The 25498-nt window shown below is 41.9% G+C and overlaps 2 protein-coding genes across 3 annotated transcripts in view; both read left to right on the top strand.

Moving 5' to 3' along the window:
- The window catches only part of LOC111865754, a 338635-nt gene that overhangs the window by 148785 nt on the left and 164352 nt on the right, over window positions 1-25498 (top strand). The window lies entirely within an intron of this gene.
- On the top strand, window positions 7614-12593 carry LOC111865753 (gustatory receptor for bitter taste 66a). The gene is made up of 2 exons (XM_023854020.2): window positions 7614-7666; window positions 10689-12593. Exon 2 carries the CDS (start codon window positions 10727-10729, stop codon window positions 12023-12025), a length of 1299 nt encoding a protein of 432 aa, XP_023709788.1. The 5' UTR covers window positions 7614-7666; window positions 10689-10726; the 3' UTR covers window positions 12026-12593.

Here is a 25498-nt window from a genome sequence, read left to right as displayed (position 1 = left end):
CTTTGATATTCTACCAGTCGCCATACCCTTCCGGTACTGGTGCTCGCTATCAGCCCCTTTCAGCCAGCGAGGTTGGCAGTGGTACCCGATACTGCCCCATCTACCGGAGGCATTGGAAACTACTTGGGTGGGAAACTTTGCCTAATTTTGCTCAGAGGTCTCCTAGAGACATGAGGAGAGTCAACTGACTAAGTTAATCCTTCAGGACTGTGTCCATCTGAAGAAATGGCTCTTGAAAACAATATGTCCGGCATATTAATACAGTTCTCATCTATATGTTTCGTTTGGGTGCAATGAATCTTTCTGTTTTAACAATATAAAATTAACGTAACGTCGCGCTAAGTGTTAACACTTGATAGATTTCTTTAATGATGACAGATATTATTGGTACATCACGTTTTAGAGCATTATATTGCTGCAAGGAATTCCTGTTCGTCGTAGTTACTTGTATGACTGGCTGTAAAGTCTGCTGGCCCGTTTGGTTCAAACAGCGAAAATAAATTGCCTCTGTTTTATAATCTTCTGGTATTAATTGCTGCTTTGTGGTCGTATGTTATTTGTTTCTTCCAATTTTTTCATTCAACTTGTGACTTCATTGTTTGTTGTAAGATGAAATGTCGCGTGTATTTGTATTTTCATCTACTGTTTATGCGTTCCAGAAAATGGCAATACATTCTTTGGAATGAAATGCCATTTTCAAATAATTATGAACACGGGATGGGCTGCGGAATTAATTGAGTCGCTATTCTTTATTTCTTCTTCTTCTTCGTCCTAGTGCAATCCATTCCATTCCTCTGCTTCGTTCTCACTCGGTTTCATTTATCTGATCTTGCAACGAATCCGTTCTCTGATTTATAGCGCCGATGTAGCTTGTAGACCTAAGCACCCCACCAGGGGTGTCCATTTTGCTACCGTCCGCTGGAATGGCGTGACGCCCACCGATAACTTCACTGTTTCAGAGGATAGTCTCTCGCATGCGCGTAAAGTAAGTAAAGCTATCCCTGTAACAGGCCATGTAGGCCCATAGGGTTGTGAAACGTTGAGGGTCCCACATTATATAGACAATCGGCTCAAAGATGGCGGTAAGGTTGTCAGCCTTACGCGCCGGCCGCGCTTTACTCCCCAGGAAAATTATTTATTTAATTCCTGGTACTCATTTCTGTTAGAGTGAACACCAGGGCCATAGTGCGGCTGGAAAAATCCAATGACCTCATCGGTATTTGAACCCGCGACCTTCCGACTTGTAGCATAGTGCCTTAACCACTACGCTACCGCGTGCCCCCCTCTCGCATGCGCGTAGTGTTATTAAACATACTTTCTCGATATCTCAGGCAACTACCAGCCACAGAGGAACTCATCTGTACCACAAAACTGTCGTTTCTGCCGTTAAGAAATATTTGGTAAAACTTCCTTCAAGATATTTTTTCCTAGACTGACAAGGGAATGGTCTGATCCGACATGTCGAAACCTGCCTTGATTTTTTTTAGCTGCTAATACGCACTGCAAGTATTTTTTTAAAAATTGCTGAACATGGTCAGTATTGTATCCTGCCAGACCCTTGGAGAAATGCCCACCCCTAGCAGAGCAGTACGTAACACGCAACACGGCTGACTCTCAGCCTAGGCTGGGGTTGTACAAACCTCTGGTACAAGCGGTTCCGCATACAGAAAAAATGAGTAACTTCGGAAATTTTTAAAAAATACTTGCAGTGCATATTAGCAGCTAAAATTTTGCCAGTGGATTTTGTTGTGTGTGTACTCTTGCAGTGAAAAAAAAATCAAGGCAGGTTTCGACATGTCGGATCAGACCAATCCCTTGTATGGACGTCAGCAAGACACTGAAGAAATTCAGGCAGAGGTACTATTTGCTGCAGGCATGACACGACGTCCAGAAGGTGCTCCGGCGCTGCCACGCCTGTGCAGCAAACCGAGGTTCGCAAACCATGATTCGGGGACCCGTTTGAGAGGATAGGCTTCAAAGTAGCAGGATCCTTTTCTCGGAGCGATCAGTGGAAGTAATACCCCATGACCGCTATGTTTCAAATGTGATCAGGGACTTACGCCACTCCCAACCAAAAGGCGTCGGCGGTGGCGAAAGAGCTGGTTACCATCTTCTCGTGCTTCGTAGTATCGCGATAGCTACACACTGACGACGGCCGTATGTTCGAGTCACGCCTGGTGCACGAGGTTTTGCAACTCCTGGGAGCGATCAAGACACGCACCACGCCTCTGCATCCGCAGTCGGTCGCCGTGGTAGGACGGTACATCAAAACTGTCGAGATGGACCAATAAATAGAGAGAGGAAACGTTCGATCTTCAGCCATACTGATACGTAAGAAATCTTGATTTGCATATGGTCATAACTTACCCATGTATTCGGTAAACACTTCCACAGATTATTTTAAATTCTATAGGAGACTCTCAATCATTTGTATTTCATTCTCTTTTTATGTAAGCTTAATATGAAATTTTTAAGAACGCCTTTGATAGATTTTTATGTTGCATTATGCAGTACACTGTTTTCAGTCTCATTTATTATGTGCTTTGTTTATGTATATATGTATATTTTTTTCCCCTTGGCACTACAGCCCCAGTGGGCCTAAGCCTACCTCCAGGAACTTCTCCGTTCACTTCGGTTTTTCTAGATCTTACACATTCGGTAGGACTCCTTGGGCGGGTGATCAGCTCGTCGCAAGGTCTCTACCTGTACACAAACACATAAAAACGCACACACACAAACTGAACATCCATGCCCCTGAGTGGGATTCGAACCCACGATCCCGGTTTCCAAGCGAGCGAAGACGGTGCATGCCTTAGACCGCTCGGCTACTGTGACCGGCGCTTTGTTTATATATGTCAGTAAAAATAAACCTCGTCACGCCATCTCGCAAAATTATTTTCCTACAGCGGAATGGACGTTCATATAGCTCAAACTTTGTGCAGGTATAAAGAGGCTGAGGTGAAGGATCTGTCACACCGGATAAGACAAATCTAATAACAGAGTTCCCTAGATAACTTCTAAAGTGAATGACAAGAGATTACTTCTTTGTCGGTAGAACAGGAAAGATAGGAATTAGTTTTACAGTTTCGATTACTTGTATTGTCAAGACGTCAGTGATGAATGGGATGTTTTCATAATGAGACACTGGCCCTTCCCCCACAGTTTTGAACCACCTTCTTCTCTCTTGTGTTCACAGAATCCCTTAAAATATTAGCATTCTTCAGACACAATGTACAAGCTTTAGTACTTAACTGAAAATGGAAAGCAACACAGAGAGAACTTATACAACAGCTGGAATCATTCGCTGCGTCAGTAATACAATTAAAATATAATTATTAGGAATAATGTAATGGAAACTTATGTTTGGCAGTGATGAATTCACTAAATGAAATGTAAGTATGTGCTTGCTATGCGTCGTGACAGTTGATTTGTTACACATGAACCTGCCCTTGATTCAGATGGCACCAAAGCCCCAGTCATATAATACACATCTCTGTCTACAAGTTAACTTTACGGCCAACAAGTTATCGTATTTTGCAGGAATTTTTTGGCCCGTATTTTGTAATAAGCATGAGGTAACAGACGTGCCCATGTTAGGTGTTCCCGTGTCGCCACGGCATAGCGCGTCCTCGGAGACGCCCTCCAGTTTTGGAGGGAACAAGCAGTCGCGGACAGCCGACAAGGGATGGCCATCCAGCTTGGGCGTTGGGTGTGGGGCTAACAACTCCTCATCGTAAAAAATAAGTAAGTTACGAAAACGAACACAAAGCCTCGGACCTGGACGGATTCCTTCGATAAACGACATATACTTGTACTCTTCTCCAAGTATAATTAGAATATCAGGTCAAGGAGGATGAGGTGGGCAGGGCATGTACCACGAATGGGGGAGACGAGGAATGCGTATAGGATATTGGTGGCAAAGCCAGAAGGAAAGAGACCACTGGGAAGACCAAGGCGTAGATGGGTGGACAATATTAGAATGGATCTTAGAGAGATAGGATGGGATGTCATGGATTGTATTGGTCTGGCTCAGGATAGGGACCAGTGGAGGGCTCTTATGAACACGGTAATGAACTTTCGGGTTCAATAAAATGCTGTGAAATTCTCGAGTAGCTGCAGAATTGGCGGCTACTCCAGAAGGGCTTAGTTCCATGAGTAAGTAAGTAACAGACGTGCATACGTTACCATAGTTTATGGCAAACATAACTACTGTATAAAATGAAGTTTCGAAGTTTCCGTAAATTCACTCGCTGCCCAGCTTATAGTTTTGCTTTTAACGTTATTGAATATTTGGGGGCACTATGCTACAAGCCTGAAGCTGATTAAGTAAAGTTAAAATTTCCAAATGTGAGCTCGAACTTGGTGCACATTCTGAGTCAGTAATAGTTCGATCCCGGGTCTGGTCAAGTGGGATTTGTGGTGGACAATATGACGCGGGGACGGGTTTTCTTCCACAAAATTCACCATCATCATAATCACCCGGGGCAGGATACAATAGGCCAATCAGTGACTGCCGTGCCGAGTGTACCCAATTGGACTCCCCCCCCCACTAAGCGAATTAAAAAAAATCAGTAATAACGGTTGTTTCTTTTGACGGTTAACAGTTATGAAAACGCATGGGGCGGCTGCAGTTTGTATGTGTAGATGAAATGGGACCTACTGCAGCGAACTGCCGGTCACTTTGGATAATTAAATAAAAGAGTGCACACTCCCGCACGCACGCTTAACTATAGTTTATATATCTGTTACGTCAAATAATGAAAGTTTACATTCGCAATTTCCTGTCACCGCAAGCAGGAACTGCTATTCACACTGAATTAAACCCTGATTAATTTTGTTTTACAGCGCAAATTATATGTATATTTCGCTATCCACAACAAAGTACATTAGTCCGAATCTGAGGTTCTCACGGTGGTGGCTGTGAACAGTTCTGTCGTTCTGTCGCCTGTGATATAACGCCGTGCAGTCCGGCAAAAGTCAACCGACGTTTAGAAGGAAATCATAGTCTCAATCTTCAGTGTCTATGAATAAACCAAGAAAGATATCGAGAAAAGTGGGCGGTAGGCCCGAGCTTCCCGCCTGCTTATGAGGTCTACTTCTTTGCTTAGTCTTCGACCTTGAAGGTGAGGGCCAGATGTTCCACGTCAGGATTTCTCCGAGCTACATGATGTTACAACCCAGAAAACTGTTATGTAGGCCCGAGCTTCCCGCCTGCTTATGAGGCCTACTTCTTGTCTTAGTCTTCGACCTTGAAGGTGAGGGCGAGATGTTCCACGTCAGGATTTCTCCGAGCTACATGCTATTACAACCCAGAAAACTGTTATGTTTTTTCGTTGTGAAATTAATGGAATGATCAATTCCGATTTGAACCCTGAAGCTTCAATATTCCCGGAACAGTCATTTCATGCTGCCCATTCTTGCTCTGCTACATTTGCCGCTCTTTCAATTATTTATTTTATGTTATATGTCGGGGGGCACGCGGTAGTATAGTGGTTAAGGCACTATGCTAAGCCGGAAGATCGCAGGACCAAGTCCCGATGAGGACATCGGATTTTTCAATTGACCTTAATAATTCCAGCCGCACTATGCCCCTGGGGTTGATTCAGCCTCTAACAGAAACGAGTACCAGGTGTTTTCTTGGGGGGGGGGTGTAAATGGGCAGTCGGCACCATTTGTGAGCCGATTGTCTAGATAATGTGGGAGCCTCGACCTCTCACAACCCTATGGCCCTTGACGGTCTGTTACAGGGAGAGCTTTACCTTTGTAAAAATGCGCTGAAGGTTATTTCCTGTCCCCCGTACTTTTCAAATAACTGTAAATTGCCCACAAGTGCAATCATGTTCCTTAATTTTCTCAAACAAGGGTACACAGAAAATGAAGTGTATTTAAAAAAATAAAAATATGATTTAATTGGGAGAGGCATTCTAGGAGCTGCAACTACTTGTCGCGCTCGTAGTCTGTTGCCATGCTACATTGCCAATTTTCCATAAACTATATAGACTCCTTGTACGACGTGCTTCTACCTTATAAGGTCATCATCAGGTACATACTTTCACATAATTAATGCACTGTATTGCTTCTTCCAGTTCATTGTTGGGTTTTGTTAAAGCAAAATATTCAACCGCGTTGTATTGACGTTAAGAAGGAACGTCCATAAGTTTCTACCAGACCAGGCAACGTCACATCCGAGAAGATAGCAATTCTCGTAGTTACCGTGAGAATCCCAAATCTCACCGAAAATTAATATCTGTATGCGCTTAGTGTGTCCCAGTTTCAGTGGCTAGAGTGAGTTCTCTGGGGTAGGCTTAAACGTCGGTGGGACTGGAAAAGAAAAATTGAGAAAGCGCTTCAGGAAATGAAAAGTACTGCCGTAGGAGGTTTCTGCTATGCTCTCCAGGCAGCGCTACTGCCACAGTGAACGAAGTTGGGGGTGGAGAAGGAACAAGACTCAAAACGGCTCCCCGTCGTTGTATCGCAAGAGGAAAGTTCTAGAATCTGAAGAAATATGGGCGTAGAATGACTTAATACCGTCCCCAGCCCAGAACGCGTTCTGCCTTCAGCCCTCACGCATCCATGACTTCAAGAGACAGACCCTGTATCCTCTCTGTTTGTATTTCCATATTAGTCCTATCAGGTTGGTCTTCCGTCTTGAAGTAGCAGAATTTATTTGCAGCTAGACGTTTTCATGGCGGCCCGGGTTCGATCCCTGGTCTGGTCAGGTGGGATTTGTGGTGGACGAAGTGGCGCTGGGGCGGGTTTTCTCCCAGTACTTCGGTTCCCCTGCCAATCTTCATTTCATAAAATTCTCCATCATCATAATCACCCGGGGCAGGCTAGAATAGGTCAATCAGTGGTCGCCGTGCCGAGTGGACCCAGTTGGACATGAGTACAGGAGTTATACGCAGTATTAATGCTATAGATTGCGTGGGAAGCGCATTTCCTACTGTGTTAACAAGATGAGCAGAAGGAGCGGTACGGGAGAAGGACAGGCGTAAGAAAGTTTGCGCAACGGATCTGAAGTTCGTGTTTCCCCTTTCCTTAAATGAAACAAACTCTCTTGCTTGGAGAGATGGGATTCCCCGGCTTGTCGCTCACGTGACTACCACAGCAACGAGCCTGCTTACGATGTAGTGCAAACCATGGACTTCCCTTATAGAGGCACAATACTTCGACCAAGGGAAAGTCATGCAGCACATGAGTGGTGCTTCTAGGTCCAAGAAACCTTTCATTCAGGATATATTATGTCGAAAGACATTTAAAATCTCCCCCCCCCAAAATAAAACAGAACAATGTTATCCGAACATCGCAGAATGGCTGGGAACAAACCCACGACCTGTCCCTTAAGTGAATCATGTACCAATTGTAGAGTACATGTCAGCCATTGTATTAATGCTTTTGCACTCGAAATATTATACAAACACGAATATAAAATGTCCCTTCCTACGAGACTGCTCTTCATGTATGATCAGTTAAATCCTCTGGGACATCGCGTGATCCGGGTGACAACTTGTGAATGGGCTCTATAATTAACACGCCCTAACGATGTATTGTAGGAAGCGTCTTACAACGGTCTTTTCAAGTACAATTTAAGTATAGATCACTGGTAGTTGGTCTCTGTTGCTGAGAGGAACAGCTAGTTGGTTAACAAACTTGGTGTAGTGTACGGGTCAGTATACAGATTGTTTCGTAAAATCAACATGTATTCAAAGAGTTTGTTGCTTAAAAGTATTGTTGTAACCTGTTATTATTTGGCCTTAATTTAAATTCTAAGTTTCTGAATATTACACAGAACTTAGTGTTAGAATCTTAACCTATCAAACATAGTCTTACACTCATATATCTTATTGTGTAAAGCGTTTGCTTATTGTTTTGCATGAGTGTGAAACTTGGTCTCTTGCTTTGAGGGTATAACGTAGCCTACAGTTGTCTGAGTGTTCAGAAAAATATTTGGATCGAAGAAGGAAGAATAGATGAGTAACTTACGGCACTGTGTGTCTAATAAGTTTGTGATATACATGTATATACAGATTGGCCCAAAATTCAATTAAGTCACTGAAATGCACACTAAAATACTTTGGAAATTTCTTCATGACCTAATGAATTTACAAAAATTATTCGAAATGTGGTCCTCCTTATTACCTGCACAAATCACAACGTTGTGATACCGTTCTGCACATTGAATGGCAGTTTAGAACCGAAAATTGCGTCAATACGATAGAATGATTTAGGTTAACTGACTTTTGGGCCATTCTGTATATAAATAGTTCATATTCAGTTATTCAGTATTAGACGGGGTGGGTTTCCCCATGCACCGCGACTAGTAGTCTATTATACGTCCCCCTTTAATTTCTACTGTCGCCATACCCTACCGGTACTGGTGCTTGCTATCTCCCCTTTCTGCCAGCGAGGTCGGCCCTCTTCTGGCAGTGGTACCCGATAACTTCCCCATCTACCGGAGGCATTGGAAACTACTTGGGGGGGAAACTTTTTGCCTAATTTTGCTCAGAGGTCTCCTAGAGACATGAGAATCTACGACACGGGACCCACGGCTTAAAGTTCCTCCCGGAGGACTTGTTCCCTGAATTTTTCCGCCCTTAAAAATTCCACGACCTCCGCCGGGTTTGAACCCGCGTACCTTGAGTCATGAGGTGGGAACGTTACCCCTAGACTACTGAGGCCGCTAATAGTTCATATACTATGTTACGATAGTGAAATACAGGAGGTTACATTAAGCCGGAGATGACCCAGAATGGAGGACACAAAGTTTCATGGGGAAAGTTATTTGTGATCATTTGTTTGAAGGCAGAGAATGAGATGGGAGATAACTTAGGATGGCTGGATATTAGGAAGTTAAGGTATGAATGTAACTGGTTCAGGATCTGCCTTTGCTGTTATTGCTACTTGTCTTCCAGGCATGTCGCCACAATGTTCGTTATGGTATCTGGAATGGATACGTAAACCTGCTTCAGTATGAATCCAGACAGCTTCACAGTGAATATACCAAGTTTAAATGCAAATAATTTGAACAATGTTGCTGATGTATACAGTGCTCACAGTTACTCAGTTTTATGCGGCATTGTACTAACCCGGATGTCTCCAAGGCTATATGTAATTTAACTGTCAGTAATTTTAGTTACCTGTAGCCATGTACAAGGGATGGATTCTGGGTATTTAACAATCTTTCACCTTTGTAATAGTCGTTATATGTCTCTCCTACTTAGTGTGTACAAGGGGCCCCGCCATAGCTCAAGCGGTTAGTCGCTGGCTTCGATCCCAGGTCTGGTCAAGTGGGATTTGTGGCGGACAAAGTGGCGCTGGGGCAGGTATTCTCCGAGAACTTCGGTTTCCCCTGCCAATCTTAATTCCACCAATTGCTCCACAATCACCCTCACCTATCATCTGGGGCTGGTAGAATAGGCCAGAAGTGGCCGCAGTACAAGGGACTTAGTCCCACCCCACTAACAATAAAAAAAATAGTGTGTACAAGAGTTAAGTTTACGTTTGTCGGAATTGTACATCCCCTCGTAAGGTATGTCATGTATGACCAAGGAAAGATATATATCGAAGGCAAGGATCTTAGGTCTGCGTGGCTTAAAAAGCACAATGTTAATTTTTATTGTTTTCCAGAAACAATTGAAAATTTGGTGATAATATGATATCAGAGATGTAGAACCGGTTGTACAGTGAATGTAGACATATGTAGTTGAAACACTTCTCTACGTGTACGAAGTTTAAGTTATAAAGAGTAAAGAAATATAGATTAAATATTGGGTTACATTTAACAACAGGACATGTGCTTGCTTTTCTGGATACGAATCTTTTATTGCTCATAATTTTCAGTATCACACTTTTGTTACTTATTTCCGATATATTCTACAGAACCTTCCTACGTGTCTGTTAATTAGTTAAATATATTCATTACATTCACCAGACTGGCTTGCTAGAGAGACTAATTTTACGGTTTAAAGATAGGTGAGGCCGGTCACTGTAGCCGAGCGGTCTAAGGCATGTACTGTCTTCGCTTGGAAACCGGGATCGTGGGTTCGAATCCTACTCAGAGCATGGATGTTTAGTTTGTGTGTGTGTGTGTGTGTTTTTCTGTGTTTGTGTACAGGTAGAGGCCTTGCGACGAGCTGATCACCCGCCCAAGGAGTCCTACCGAATGTGTAAGATCTAGAAAAAACCGAAGTGAACGGAGAAGTTCATGGAGGTAGGCCTAGGCCCACTGGGGCTGTAGTGCCAAGGGGGGAAAACGATAGGTGAGAAGGAACTCAAGTGTCACATTACTCAACTGGGTTGCGTTCAGTTCAGTTTCACTCGTATGTCATGGGTTATGCGATTGACCCTACAACGTCGTCACTAATTCGGACTGTTATATTTTTTTTTCTTGGCACTACAGCCCCAGTGGGCCTCGGCCTATCTCCATGAACTTCTCCGTTCACTTCGGTTTTTCTAGATCTTACACATTCGGTAGGACTCCTTGGGCGAGTGATCGGCCTCTGCCTCTACACAAACACAGAAAAACGCACACACACAAACTAAACATCCATTCCCTGAGTGGGATTCGAACCCACGATCCCGGTTTCCAAGCGAGCGAAAACAGTATATGCCTTAGAACGCTCGGCTACCGTGGCCGGCCTGTTATATTTTACTTAATAATATACTGTTTCTGTTATTCTTGTTTCCAGCATTACGTGCATTTGGTACAGGGAACCGAAGTTTCGTAATGTCGGGGAACAGCGTCTGCACCGCGCTCAATCCTTTATACCTGGTCTCCAAGCTACTGGGGCTCGCGCCGTACCCTCTGGGCAAGACAGGAACTGCCATTCGGGACGTCAGCAAAGCAAATCGCTTTGGGGTTTCCACTTTACATAACTATGTGATGATTCTTTTCATGTTGGGATGGTTCTTTTTCCACATTACCTGGGATGCGATTTACGTGTACCCGAAACTCTCCAGTAAAAGTCTTATCCCTGTTGTAATTCGAACTTGTACCTTCACAAGCACATGTCTCTCAACCTTGATCCTCTCTCATCGTGGAACTCTTAGCGAGTTTTGCTCGAAAATCTCATTAGTGGATGATATATTACTGGGAAGAAAGGCATCATCATCTTACATAAAAATAAGAGTAATGATTATCATTCAGATCTTGTTAGTGTTTGTTTATTCGTGCATTATGACTCTTTTTGATACGAATGGACTAAACATTAATTTGATATCTGTCGTCAAGTACTGTGGTTGGGCTGTTGGAAGAACCATAAGCATGTTCATGATTGTACACTTCTTGGTTTTTGTTTGGATTTTGAAAAACAGATTTTGTAAACTAAACGCACAGCTTTCATCTTTGGTTGATCGTCGGTTTGAAGAGCAGCATTTGGTACCTTTATTTTCAACGTTGAATTCTATGAATAAGGCGGATCTTGCAGGTGAATTTAACTTCATAAGTGGACCTGAGATCGTCGGCAGGAAGGGTCCTTTGTTATTCTCCCTCAGCAAGGTCAGAAGCCATGTCCTTCAGTACAACAGCGACAAAATTCGTGCTCTGCGCCTAGCACATGGCGTATTATGTGAGAGTGTACAGAGAATAAATTCGGATTATGGATTTCAGATTCTTTCTGAAGTATCTTATGCTTTTATATCTTTCGTTATGTTCAGTTATGTTGCAGTGGAAGCTAAAAATGATCCCACTCTGGGTGACTGTGGGAATGGATCGTCTTCGTGCGTCCGAGTTCTAAAAGATCTCTTCATTTCCTGCCTCTGCATAATCAAAGTTTTGACTATTGCTGCGTCATGTCATGCCGTAAGTTCTGAAATTTCTGCAACGTTAAAAATTGTTCAGAAGTTGTTGTCACCAAGGCATATTAGTGCTGATTCGCTTGCAGAACTTCAGCTGTTTTCTCAGCAACTGTGGAACACTGATCCAAGGTTTACAGCTCTCGGATTCTTTGAACTCAACTTAAATCTTTTGTGCAGCGTGTTGGGAACCGCGACTACATACATTGTTGTCCTTCTTCAGTTGAAATAGATACGGATAGAGAAACGCAAATAATTCGACGTAATGCCAGTAAAATTGTTGTGCTGTAACATCTGTCGAAGCTCTTGCATCTTTGACGTCTCTAAATGTATGAAGTGTTGAAATTAACAGCAGAAAGTTCAGATTTCTGCACAAGATGTAAATCACATTGTGAGTGATGTTTCTGCTATACGTACACACACACAAACACACCCTAGTTACAAGACGGCCTTTATCATGTACGAGTATATAGAACAGCGATTGCATTGTATTCTTGAGGCAGCTGTGGATGAGTTTGCATCTCTACGACAAATAAGTTTACAGCTGAGGTGTTACGTAGTAATAGCGATGAAGATGTTAATGAGAATTATTATTATAATATTTATTATTATTTTAAAAGGTAACAACATCGCACCAGCCAAGCAGAAAACGTCATACTGAAATTTTCATCATCAATACAAACATATTTTGCATATATGCTGAAAAGAAATGAATGTCTTGTAATAAGTGTAGGCAAGAACGGATATTGAATAAGAAGTCTGTAAAATGCGAGTCTATTTAATGTAAAAATAATGGGTAAAAAATAAATCTTAATATTTTGTAGCCCTTTTTATTATAGTTACTGTGCCTTAAAAAGAACACTGTTCAGTCATCGTTGTAGGGGAACAAATACCTGAAACACCCAAGATCCCCTTTGCTTTAAGTATATAATTTACTGTGTTCTGTGTGTATGTCAGTCACAGTATTGGCACTGTTTAAATGAGTGACAGGACGAACTGAAGCATAAGATTACAGCCCCTTTGTGAGTAAACTTACTGAGAGAGGCAACCTGACAATGCACCATTCTATTGACCGCTTATGTAGAGACTCTGCAAACAATACGCACAAATGGTGTAATGTAGAAATTCTCTTTCGCCACTGGTTCAAATTGGAGTTTATGTTAAAACCGAGCTGTGTTTTACTGCCAATTGTTCCTCCTTCCATCATTGCGATTAATTATTCACTATTATTCATTGATTCGACTCTATTGAGTCTGAATGACGGATATCATCGTTAAATCAGGTACAAACAAAACTCAAAAATATTACATTTCAGCGCCCTGTTTCATTGATATCTCACGCACTCTCTTCCATCTATACATGCAGACGAAAATTCTTGTTTTAAATGTCACTTAAATTACATTTACAAATATTAAAATGTTTTAAAATGTCATTCGTTGCCACATGTTTCTGTCTGTCAAAATAAACATAAAAACAGAGCCAAGACAGTAATATGATAAGTAGGAAGAACAAGAAGAATGGAAATTGATAACAATTCAGAAACCAAAATTAGAAAGAACCAAATCATTATAACAAAAGCAGCTAAAGGAAAACATCTATTAATACTCACACAGCGGGAATACAAACAAAGAACTTTACACAAGATAAGCAATTTGCTGTAATTAACAAGAACCCAAACAAATTCTATCAAAAAATGATAAAACAAACACTAAAACAATGTAAATTCACAATAAAAAGAGAAGGCATATGGAAATATACAAACATGAATCCTACACGCCACGATAAAACTACGTACATACACACCCATTAGACCCATAATTAATTGGAAAAAATGCACCAGCATAGGAATTAGCAGAACAGTACATAAACAGCCACATTTACATAAACATGCAATGTTTGCACTTCCAACCACCATCGAACTTATAGTGATATGAGAATATATTCATTGACATTGAAAATGTGGGTACTTATATACCAAAAGAGACATTATAAACATAATTAATAGTATATTAGAAAGTAACACACTAGTCCATACCAGTAATTGAAATGAAATAATACAAATGTTACAAATTGTAATGGAACAGAATTGCTTCCAATTTGGCCAACAATACTATAAACTAACTGATCGGCTGATAATGAGTTCCACAACGTCAGTATTATTGGCCGAAACATATATACAGCACAAGTGTATGTCTAGTCCTGAACACAGATACGTAGGCGACTTACTCATGCTACAAATATACGATCAAAACACAATAAACATTGAACATATACTCAACGAATTCAGTAACATCAACCATCCATGTAATTTACTGCGCAGGAAGAATCACACAAAGAAATCAATTTCCTAGTCCTCATAATACACCTTAAAGAAGAAAAATTAGAATTTTTCATATATATATATATACTGCCACAGTCAATAAGTTCGTGGAATGGCCGCAAAGCGCCTTACGGGAATTTACTGCCAATATGTTTCAGCAATGTTTTCGGCAGCTATATCAACGTTGGCAGACTTGTATAGCGGCCAACGGCAACTATTTTGAGGGCCGATGTGGATCTGCATAAGTGTAACAGATATAAATCACTCCGTCCAATGTGACCTGTAAGTTTTTTACTACATGAAAACTCAACACCCTTACATGTTTCGGTCTCTGTGGACCATCTTCAGAGGGCAAACATCACTACAAATAGGAAACCACCATCACATAAGTTGTTTAGACGTAAAGTACGTACACTTATACATACTTATAAGTACTTATAAGTACGGAGTGATTTATATCTGTAATTGTTAGTGTGACGGACCAGAATGAAACAAATCAAACTGCGTAAGTGTATGTGAATACCTTGTAATATGTTGCGATAAAACCACATTCCACAAACTTAATGACTTTAACACGTATATAGGAAGCCAACACAAATCGATATTACGTATAATACCTAATAGTTCTTGCCATTCATATGAACATAAAACTACTAAATAGATTACACACATACCCAATAACCAAAATATCAAAACAAACAGAAACACCATTAGAAGCATACAGCGGAAAAAACGAATACAACGCAAGTCTAATTTAAAAACAACTACCACATCCACAAAACTAAACTATACACACAGACCACAAGACAAAATGGGCCACTTTTACATCTTGCGGCAAATAAGTAAGGCATATAAGGAAGATGTTCAAGAGCATTAGCAAATCAATAAAAGGGACACAAGCCTGACATCAGAAAACCACGCACAAGGAACACCTAAGTACCACCGTGGCTGGACAATTATCTTGAAAAGCTTTGTTTTGAAAATGCTGGATACAATGTCCATTTTCGCAGTATAATTATACGACTCGAGAATTGTTTGCGTTGAGAATAACTATGAGGGGTCCGCGTTTCTTCTTTCGGAGCCCCAGTTGAGTTGCAGGATGCGGTATGGAGTGTGAAGCTATAATTATAACTTACGTCACGGGTCCGATTGGAGACAGAAGCTCCACTAATAAAATTATACATTAATATTATCAGGCAAAATTATATACTTATAAAACGATTCCTGGTAGAGATTAGCAACAGCGCATGTCTTTGTCATCCGGTTGTTGCTGTTATCGTCGTAATTGTCTTCATAATTACACCCATTTTTCTTGTCCTATATCCTACTCATCGTCGCCTCTGTAATCATATTTTCCTGTATCACCAGTCTCATTATCACCACTACAAACATTGTTTATAATCGCTACGAATGTACGCTATTTTAGTACCAAAATGTAGGTCACCACCGAATCATCATTCTATTCATATCATTAAATGTCACAAGAAGGAATTATCTTATCATCGCTGTTGCTATCACCGAGATAGAATTTAGAATTGTGCCTCAGAATACGGTTCTTGTAAGCCTAAACATGGCGATAAATATTAAAAGTTCTATATTCAGTTATTCAGTATAGAGGGGGTGGGTTTCCCCATGCACCGCGACTAATAGTCTATTGTACGTCCCCCTTTAATTTCTACTGTCGCCATACCCAACCGATAGTGGTGCCCGCTATCTCCCCTTTCTGCCAGCGAGGTCGGCCCTCTACTGGCAGTGGTACCCGATAACTCTCCCCTTTCTGCCAGCGAGGTCGGCCCTCTACTGGCATTGGTACCCGCTAACTTCCCCATCTACCGGAGGCATTGGAAACTACTTGGGTGGGAAACATTTTGCCTAATTTTGCTCAGAGGTCTCCTAGAGACACGAGGATCTTTTACATGCCCTAAATCTACGACACGGGACCCATGGCTTAAAGTCCCTCCCGGAGGACTTGTTCCTTGAATTTTTACGCCCTTAAAAATTCCACGACCTCCGCGTACCTTGAGTCATGAGGTGGGAACGTTACCCCTAGACTACGGAGGCCGCTAAAAGTTCTATAAAATGCAGGTAATAGTTTCCGTAGCTGAGCGCCTATTAGATTCTCATAAAGACTGTGCTCTGTGAAGTTTGTTCGTTCTATTTTGTAATTCAGTTCTTAACTTGGTTTTTAAAGAACATCGTCATGTTTTATTTCACTTTTTTTTTTCGAATCGAACAAAGTGCATGACTCTGGTATTCATCATTTCTGTTTAAATTATTGAAACAAATATCAAAGTCCTTAGCAATAAATTATTGAGGTCAGCGGTGAAAATAACCTTGTAACTTACTTATCGCGGATCTGATGTCGAGGCATAACGAACAAAACTGCATAAGACACGTGACGCGGCGTATGGAGCAACAGGCTCAGACCTGACTGTGGAAGTATTTACGATGGGTGATACGCTACAAGCTGTTTAAAATGAACACCCCATATCACCGGGGAAAAATTTATAGTATTATATTTCGAATGAGGAAAAATCTTAAAGGTAACCAAGAATTTTGCTTCCTTTGTGTGGAAGATATAGCAGATATGAACCCGGAGGATATCGGTCTTTAAAATAGACTTTAATAATCTTCCTCAAAAGATGCGTTCTATATCAAACAATAATTTCCTTAGGAGCATGCTACGAGAAAGAACAAAGGCAGGTTTTCTAAACACAGAGATACTGGGTTTTCGGGCTTTGTCCATCGTCCGGATTCTACATAATTAAGAAAAAATACAACGTTTCGGAAACTGGATCTGTTTCCGTCTTCAGGTGAAGGAAGACATCTACTCTGTTGGGTCCCTCAGAAAGAGCTAGCATCAGTCACGGGACCATTGAGGCTAGCTCTTTCTGAGGGACCCAACAGAGTAGGTGTCTGCTCTCACCTGAAGACGGAAACAGATCCAGTTTCCGAAACATTGTGTTAAGTTAGTTATTTAGAATCCGGACGACGGACAAAGTCCGAAAACCCAGTATCTCTGTGTGTTATACACCATCGTCAGAACCGTATAGTATCTAGGCTTTCTAAACTTTTTTTTCCTTGGCACTACAGCCCCAGTGGGCCTAGACCTACCTCCTTGAACTTCTCCGTTCACTTCGGTTTTTCTAGATCTTACACATTCGGTAGGACTCCTTGGGCGGGTGATCAGCTCGTCGCAAGGCCTCTACCTGGACACAAACACAGAAACGCGCACATACAAACTAAACATCCGTGCCCTGAGTAGGATTCGAACCCACGATCCCGGTTTCCAAGCGGGTGAAGACAGTACATGCCTTAGACCGCTCAGCTACCGTGACCGGATTTCTAAACTTTAGCAGTTATAATTAGTCATCCAAAAATTCGTCGGCCACTTGAGTGTTTGTCCTTTTTATTTAATTTTTGTCTTCCTTTCTTTGTCACTTCATTCCTCTCATTCTTTCATTTTTTTTCGTTCTTGACTTCCTCGTCTTTCATTTAATAAGTTCCTTTTTGTGTTTCCTTTCGTACAGTTTTCTTCCTGTTTGTCTCTTCATCCGGACATTATTTTCTTCGTTTTCCTTTTTTACCGTCTTGGCGTAATCAGTCTAATTACGTTAGGATTCCTGGAAGAAGATGTTTTCTTCTGGCATACCGTAGCTCGAGTCTGTACAAATGTAAATATTAGATTCTAACCCAGATTCTGTTGAGTAAGATCAGTACGTCAGTGACTAGCATACTTGCTTCATGCGACTTGCTGAAGTGCCCTTCCGTCTGGAAGTATTTAATGCAGACACGTCCAGACACGCCTGATGAGGTGCGAAATAGGGCGTAGAAGATATTCAAATAAAAGTGGCCTAGCGCGGTGTGTACACAGGATGGGCTATGAAGAACGTTTGTCTGCCTAAGGCTCTAAAGCACTTGTGGATCTTGGTCGCTTTTTCAGGTTCTTAATCTGTACACAGTTGGCAGCACTCCTTGGATGGGGGAACAGCCCTTCGGAAGGCCGCTACTTACACACAGAATAACAAAAAGAATAAGGGAGGAACGTAGACTGAGGGTGTCTGAGAACAGGGTGTTGAGGAGAATATTTGGACCGAAGAGGGATGAAGTGACAGGAGGTTGGAGAAAACTGCATAATGAGGAGCTTCATAACTTGTACTCTTCTCCAAGTATAATTAGAATGATCAAGTCAAGGACGATGAGATGGGCAGAGCATGTAGCACGTATGGGGAGAAGAGGAATGCATATAGTATTTGTGGGTAAGCCAGAAGGAAAGAGACCACTAGGAAGACCAAGACGTAGGTGGTTGGGCAATATTGAAATGAATCTTAGAGAGATAGGATGGGATTGATCTGGCTCAGGATAGGGACCAAAGGATGGCTCTTGTGAACACGGTAATGAACCTTCGGGTTCCATAAAATGCTGGGAAATTATTGAGTAACTACACAATTGGCGGCATCTCAAGAAGGGCTCAGCTCCATGAGTGAGAGAGTGACTGACTTTGTATGTATGAGGTGGCATTCTTATCGATCACGGGATTTTGACGGATGTGCACACATTCAACCCCTGATTTCTGGTATGCTCTATCTCTTAAAGTCTGCGTGCCTTGTAGCGATTATTGTCATGTAGAACTGCTAATGCTCCATCGATGACCTCACTACTTATGATCTTGTACCGGTTCTCACGGTCTCTTCGCTTGCGGATTACTTATTTTTCCTTCTAGCATGAAGATGGAGGCAATACGTTCCTCCGAAACGTCGGTTAACGCAACATATACACTGTGCCACATCCCAGAAGACTGCTTTCTGCATGGTTTTCTATTTTTCCGCATTCAGAAACAATGCACTGCTGAGAAACGATCTATTTCGTTTAGAAAATGACGTAATCTAGATGCGTGTTATACGAGAATTCGCGCGCAATATCTGCGCACCGATTTTTATCAATGGACTACACATAAAGTAAGTTTCTGCATGGAGAGCATGTACCTAAACACATATGCCATCCATTCTACGTTGATCTGCCTCTCCCGAACGTCTGACAGTTATCAAATATGTGTCAGTGTTCAGTAAGTTTGGCCATCTCTGCTCGGCACTATGAGTTGGTTATAGTCTTAAATTGTTCCGAGAAGTATGTACAATGCAGTGTCTCGACAGCCCCCTGAACTTTTCTAATTTCTGAAGAAAATTCCTCTCACCTCTGATCAGTTTAACGGATAGACATTCATCTTTTCTCTAACGGCAGTGATATAAAAGCGCGCCAAATCTGTGTACTGCCAAAGGAACAGCTTATAACCTCTTCCTTTAAAGTCACAGATGTCGCGTGTAGGATTTTCGACGGGCAACGAGAAGCGAACAAGTTGTTTGCGAACACGAAGTTGTGTACACAGAGTGTGGAAACGGGAGAGCAAATCTGACATGAACTTGCTGCACTCTCATTGTGTAACTTGATGTCAAACAACTGACCTGAGATAAATGTTCTGCCTCTGGCTTCTTGTTGGAAAAGAAGTTGGCCTGCGGGTTCCTAGAAAAATGAACTCATTTGTATCTAAAAGTAGGCTCTAGGTTCCTTTGTTAATTAATTCCTTGACTAGGTGAAAATTGGGNCCTTCCCGGCCTGTTATAGGGATAGCTTTACTTTTACTTTCTTTACTAGGTGAAATTTGGAATTTCTGATTTCACATACATGTTTCACGTTTATATGTGGCATCTTGCTGGACATAGTATTAAAGGCAATGCCACTGACTGATCTTACGATGACCGTACAGTGAACGGAAGAAATTATTTGCAGAGAGCTCTTCAGAATTTGTTGCCTGCATCTCTTACTCTCTGTCATCGTATTGTCCTGTGGTAGATCGTCTGGCGTGTTACGATTTCATGCCATCCGCTCACGGTGCATCATCCCTGTATTTCTGTGCCTCCCATTTTTCCTATACGAAGTTTCCAGTTAGACCGGTAACTGTGTATACATCTGGTGACTGACCGGATTTTTAATTATTCTAAAATGTCTTCATTTGATTTATGATGTAATTCTACAATCGCAGATCTCATTTCTGATATAAAAGATAGTTAAGCTATCCCTGTACCAGGCCGTGAAGGTCCATAGGGTTGTGAGACGTTGAGGGTCCCACATTATCTAGACAGTCGGCTCAAAGATGGCGGTAAGGTTGTCAGCCTTACGCGCCGGCCGCGCTTTACTCCCCAGGAAAATTATTTAATTAATTCCTGGTACTCATTTCTGTTAAAGGCTGAGTAAACCCCAGGGCCTAGTGCGGCTGGAAGGATTAGGTCAACTGAAAAGAATCCAATGACCTCATCGGTACTTGAACCCGCGATCTTCCGGCTTGTAGCATAGCTCGTTTTCTGATACCGTTCATAATTATTCGTGTGCACTTATGACCGTATAGGTTTCATTATAGCGATGACTTATTTAAGGAAAATAAACAGCTCGGCACTGATTACTTACACATATGAAGGACGTAAAAAGATATTAAAAAGAAATTAACCGAAAACTTCATTAAATGAAATCTTCTCGATGATTCGGAAGAAAATAATATGAAAATATATCTCGCAGAAAGATATTATGAAAATATTAGTGCATTCAGTTGATTCCTAATAGTACTGGATGGCAAGAATTTAAAGTAGCAATCGGTAAATTTCGATGTCCATAAGAACAGGAAGGCTCCTGCAGCTTAAGAGACGAAACGAACATCTGTTCAGTAGCCAAGGAAGGGCGCTTAGACCTAGTAGAGAGTCAATGGATTAATGAGGAAGTCAGTCAATTATTTACTTCGTGACCACGCCAAGCGGGTCTCGTGTCGTCACAGCCGGCATATCCTCGGGTGACTCGCAGGCGAGAGGGGAGAGTGGGTATATGGAATAAGCAGTTTGGGATAGCCAAAATTGGGCGACCATCCAAACTGAAGGCTGGGTATGAGACTGACGGCCTTCTCCGTAAAATGTTACGCTGTATTACGAAATATTTGAATAGTGAAAAGTTGCATGTGGCTAGGATGGGAGACGCCCTCCCTGTACGCAGCCAGTTTTTCTGTGGACATTGTTACATGGCGGAGTGGGAATGAGATTGGAGAAATTGAAGCTGGCCTTTAAGAAATATGTTATGAGGGTGGAAGGTTGGTGGAGGTGACTCCGGATTGTGTCTGGCGATGTTGGATTTCGGTATTGGCGGTGTTGAAACTTCGAGCTTTACTATCCTTTAGTTAGTTAGTTGGTTAGTTAGTTAGTTAGTTAGTTATGAAGAAAGCAGTCTTCTGGGATTTGGCACCGTGTATATGTGGTGTTAACCGACGTTTCGGAGGAACGTATCGCCTCCATCTTCAGGGTAGAAGAAAAAATATAAGAAATCTGAAAGCGAAGAGACCGTGAGAACCGGTAAAAGCAGGCTGTGTTCTCACGGTCTCTTCGCTTCCATATTTCTTATTTTTTTTCTACCCTGAAGATGGAGGCGATACGTTCCTCCGAAACGTCGGTTAACACATATACACGGTGCCAAATCCCAGAAGACTGCTTTCTTCATAGTCACCGCCGTGAAAGCTCAAATCTTACATAGTTAGTTAGTTAGTTGGTTAGTTAGCAATTTAACTGAAGGAGGGATCCGTTACAACAAATTATATTATCGGTACGCGTTTCTGTGTTTGGAGGCGCTCCGCAGACAAAGTTTAGTTCGGAAAATACGAAGAGCACGGTGTAAAGACCCAAAGGACTGCACTCTTCACTTTATTATTCTATTGATCCGTCGTGAATTTCACGGAAGGGTCAATTCCGATGTGAACCCTGGAGCCTGAATGCTATCAGCACTGTCACTTCTTGTTGCCCCTTCATGCTATAGTATACCTAACCGTCTTTCAGTTCTTTATTTGTTGTTAAATGTTGTCACGTGTATGGGGGTATGCGTGACGCACATAGCGAGTTCTAGAACGGATGACTGGATTTATTGTCACTTCGGTTACAGTCTCTCTTAATTACAATTATTACAACGCTATCGCTTATTTACACAACTTATAGTTAACCGTTACACACGCACTAGGATCCTCAGCCTTCACTAGTCGTATCTTGATAACGGAATTAAAACAGTCTCACTGACTAAATCCTAATCACACTGAGTCTTCAAAGGCCGACTTTGATTCTTCAACTACGAACTTCCCGACACCTGACTTCAACTCTTTAGTCTAATTCTTTGAAGAAAGAAACTAACACTTTAAATCACTATGAAGTCTTCTTGCTATTTCTTGTTCAGTCACCCTGGAACCTCGGAACTCAACTGAACTCCTACTACTACTCACCCCTCCAGCTTCTACTCACTTGTGTAGACAGCACGGACACGCATCACAGAAAACACGTCACATTATTGCTACCCAACCAGTCCATTTGCGCGCTGGCTGGACCTACGGAAAACACATCACGTGACCGCTACCCACTGTTGTGTAACGTCACCGCCTACCTGGAAGTGTGTTTACCGAGCCGTTGCGTAGAATCGGGTGGCATAAGCCCGTTGTTCCATTGTTGCATGCACGTATTACTTAGCAAAGGCTGTTTCTGTGGCTCAGCTCTTCTTGCATGGAACAAATGCGCCACAGTATTTTGTGGGACCCCTCAGGAGTCTCCTTGTCTTCTCACTGATCATCTTTGCGGGGATTACCCAATGATCACGATGCAGCCACAGAACCTTTGGAATGGGGAATAACTGTTGATAACATTGTGGCCAGTTTTAAATACTCAGTTCAGGCCTCGCAGAATACACCGATGTGTATGGCTGTCACTTCCAGTACTATAGCAAGAACTACGCAACGGCAAAATAAAAGTCACTGTCAGCTTGTAATAAAGCAGTAGGAGAACCATAACGTAAAATTTCAAGCTTTGAGTGAGCGCCGTGTTCCTCCACAGCGGTTCTCTCTCTCTCTCTTTTTCTTTTTTTGCCAACGTCGATCAAGTTTATTTGGGGGGGGGGATATTTCCGACATCTCGAATATCCTCACCGACTTCACCATCGAGGGTGACTACACTTAATGTATAAAGTATTCGCGGTATATGGGTTCAGTGCGATTACTATGAGCAGCATTGTCACGTGTCCGAGGTTCCGTGACGAATAGTAACGGGGTCTGGATTGGATGATTTGATTTATTGTCTCCTTCTTTGCAAATACAACCAGTTATAATGTGTCGCGAACAGTGACTATTTAAGACTCGCTCCATTCCTTACTGGACTATGAGTGTCTTCTCTTCTACTGTGAATGACTGGGTTCTGATTTGCGAGTCAGTCACTTCTTCAGCTTCCGGTGACCGCTCGTTAACACTCCACAGCTGAATGATTAATTCTTGAACTGCTTTCTGAAATCTCTTACGAACGCCGAATGACGACTCATTTACAACTGAACTCTAGAATCAATAACGTGTCCACCTTTATAGCATCAGGAGAACCGAATAGAGATCACCACCGATAATATTTCACCTATCATTGCTTGTCTATTTGTTATCACGGAAACGCATGTCAGTTTCGTATCAACGCTCTGGTTTCTACACAGTTTATCCTTTACTGAAGATACGTGTTTTAACGAGCCGTTGTATAGCAATGGACGTGTCTTACTATGCTGCTCTGACTGCACACTTCCGGCATTCAGGCGTCATGTCACAGTATTATCTTGTGGGTTGCAACGCCGTGTAGTTCGGAGACAGAAGTCTCGTCTCTGTCTTCAGTTTGCCCCTGCTGCTTCTGCTTTATGGTTGGCTTACTCCTCAAGGTCAGATTTTCTCCGAACTACACGGTGTGACTACCCAGTCGCTACCGTGAGAACTTCAAATCTGGCTCTGTTTCTTCCAAATTTCTTGTATATGCTTTGTTTAATACGACTTTATATTGATGAAAAATTATTTACAATTCAAAATTAAATTAATTTATCCCGCCGTTATTTTAATTAATTATTCCCCGCAGATTTATGACATAAGAATTTATTCCAGAGGAGATAGTATTTGAAATAAAATCCGAGTCTCTGTAGAACAGCAGACGTTGGCCAACTTCGTGCGCCATCCTAACTCTGGGTGAGTACTTTTACTTAATTCCAGACAATCCCCGGAAGCCTTTTCCTCTGACGTCACAGTCTTCAATCTTTCCTAAGGAAAGAGCGGGGATATTGAATTATTACAGAGGCCTCAATCTAACTAGTAACTGGCTTCCAAAGCATTCTGAAGCTCTGTGAAATTGCCAACTTCCCAGACGGTGTCTTGTTTTACAGAAAGGCCTATGATAATGCTGCATCATAGCTTAAACTGCTCGAATAAATACGTTGGAATTAATTTATATCAACATTTGATCAGATCTTTTGCATTCGTCAGATATTGGAGGAAAAATGGGAGTACGATGAGACAGTACATCAGCTATTCGTAGACTTCAAGAAAGCATGCGATCCAGTTAGGAGGGAAGTATTGTACAATATTCTGATGGAGTTTGGGATACCCATGAAACTAATTAGGTCGATTAAAATATGTTTAAACGAAACTTATAGTAAAGTCCGTATAGGTAAACAGTTGTCTGATAAATTTCCTATCCAGAATGGTCTAAAACATGGAGATGCTTTAACGCCACTGCTTTTCAACTTTGATTTAGAATATGCCATTAGGAAGGTGAAGAGAAGCCAGATGGGACTGAAATTAAACGGGACACATCAGCTGTTGGTCTACGCCGATGATGTGAATCTACTGGGTGATAATGTAGATACCATAAAGAGAAACACACAGACTTTAATTGACGCTAATAAGGAGGCTGTATGTTACTGTCTCGTCACCAAAATGCAGGGCAAAATCATGACATAAAGATAGGAAACAGATGTTTTGGCAATGTGGCACAGTTCAGATATTTGGGAACAACAATAACAGATCGAAACCTGATTCAGGAGGAAATGAAGAGGAGACTGAACTCGGGTAATGCTTGCTACCATTCAGTCCAGAACCTTTTGTCTTCTCGTCTGCTGTCCAAAAACATTAAAATTAGAATATACAAAACTATAATTTTGCCTGTGGTTCTGTGTGGGTGTGAAATTTGGTCTCTGACACTAAGGGAGGAATATGGACTGAGGGTGTTTGAGATCAGGTGTTGAGAATATTTTGACCGAAGAGAGATGAAGTGACAGGAGGTTGGAGAAAATTGCATAATGAGGAGCTTCATAACTTGTACTCTTCTCCAAGTATAATAGGAATGACCAAGTCAAGGAGGGTGAGATGGGCAGGGCATATAGCACGAATGGGGGAGACGAGGAATGCGTATAGGATATTGGTGGGAAAGCCAGAAGGAAAGAGACCACTGGGAAGACGAAGCCGTAGGTGGGTGGACAATATTAAAATGGATGTTAGAGAGATAGGATGGGATGGTATTGATT

This window comes from Cryptotermes secundus, unplaced genomic scaffold (genome assembly GCF_002891405.2).
Source record: "Cryptotermes secundus unplaced genomic scaffold, Csec_1.0 scaffold183, whole genome shotgun sequence".
Lineage (NCBI taxonomy): Eukaryota > Metazoa > Arthropoda > Insecta > Blattodea > Kalotermitidae > Cryptotermes > Cryptotermes secundus.
The sequence above is the reverse complement of the archived record's forward strand: the minus strand, read 5'-3'. Positions and strand labels throughout refer to the sequence as shown.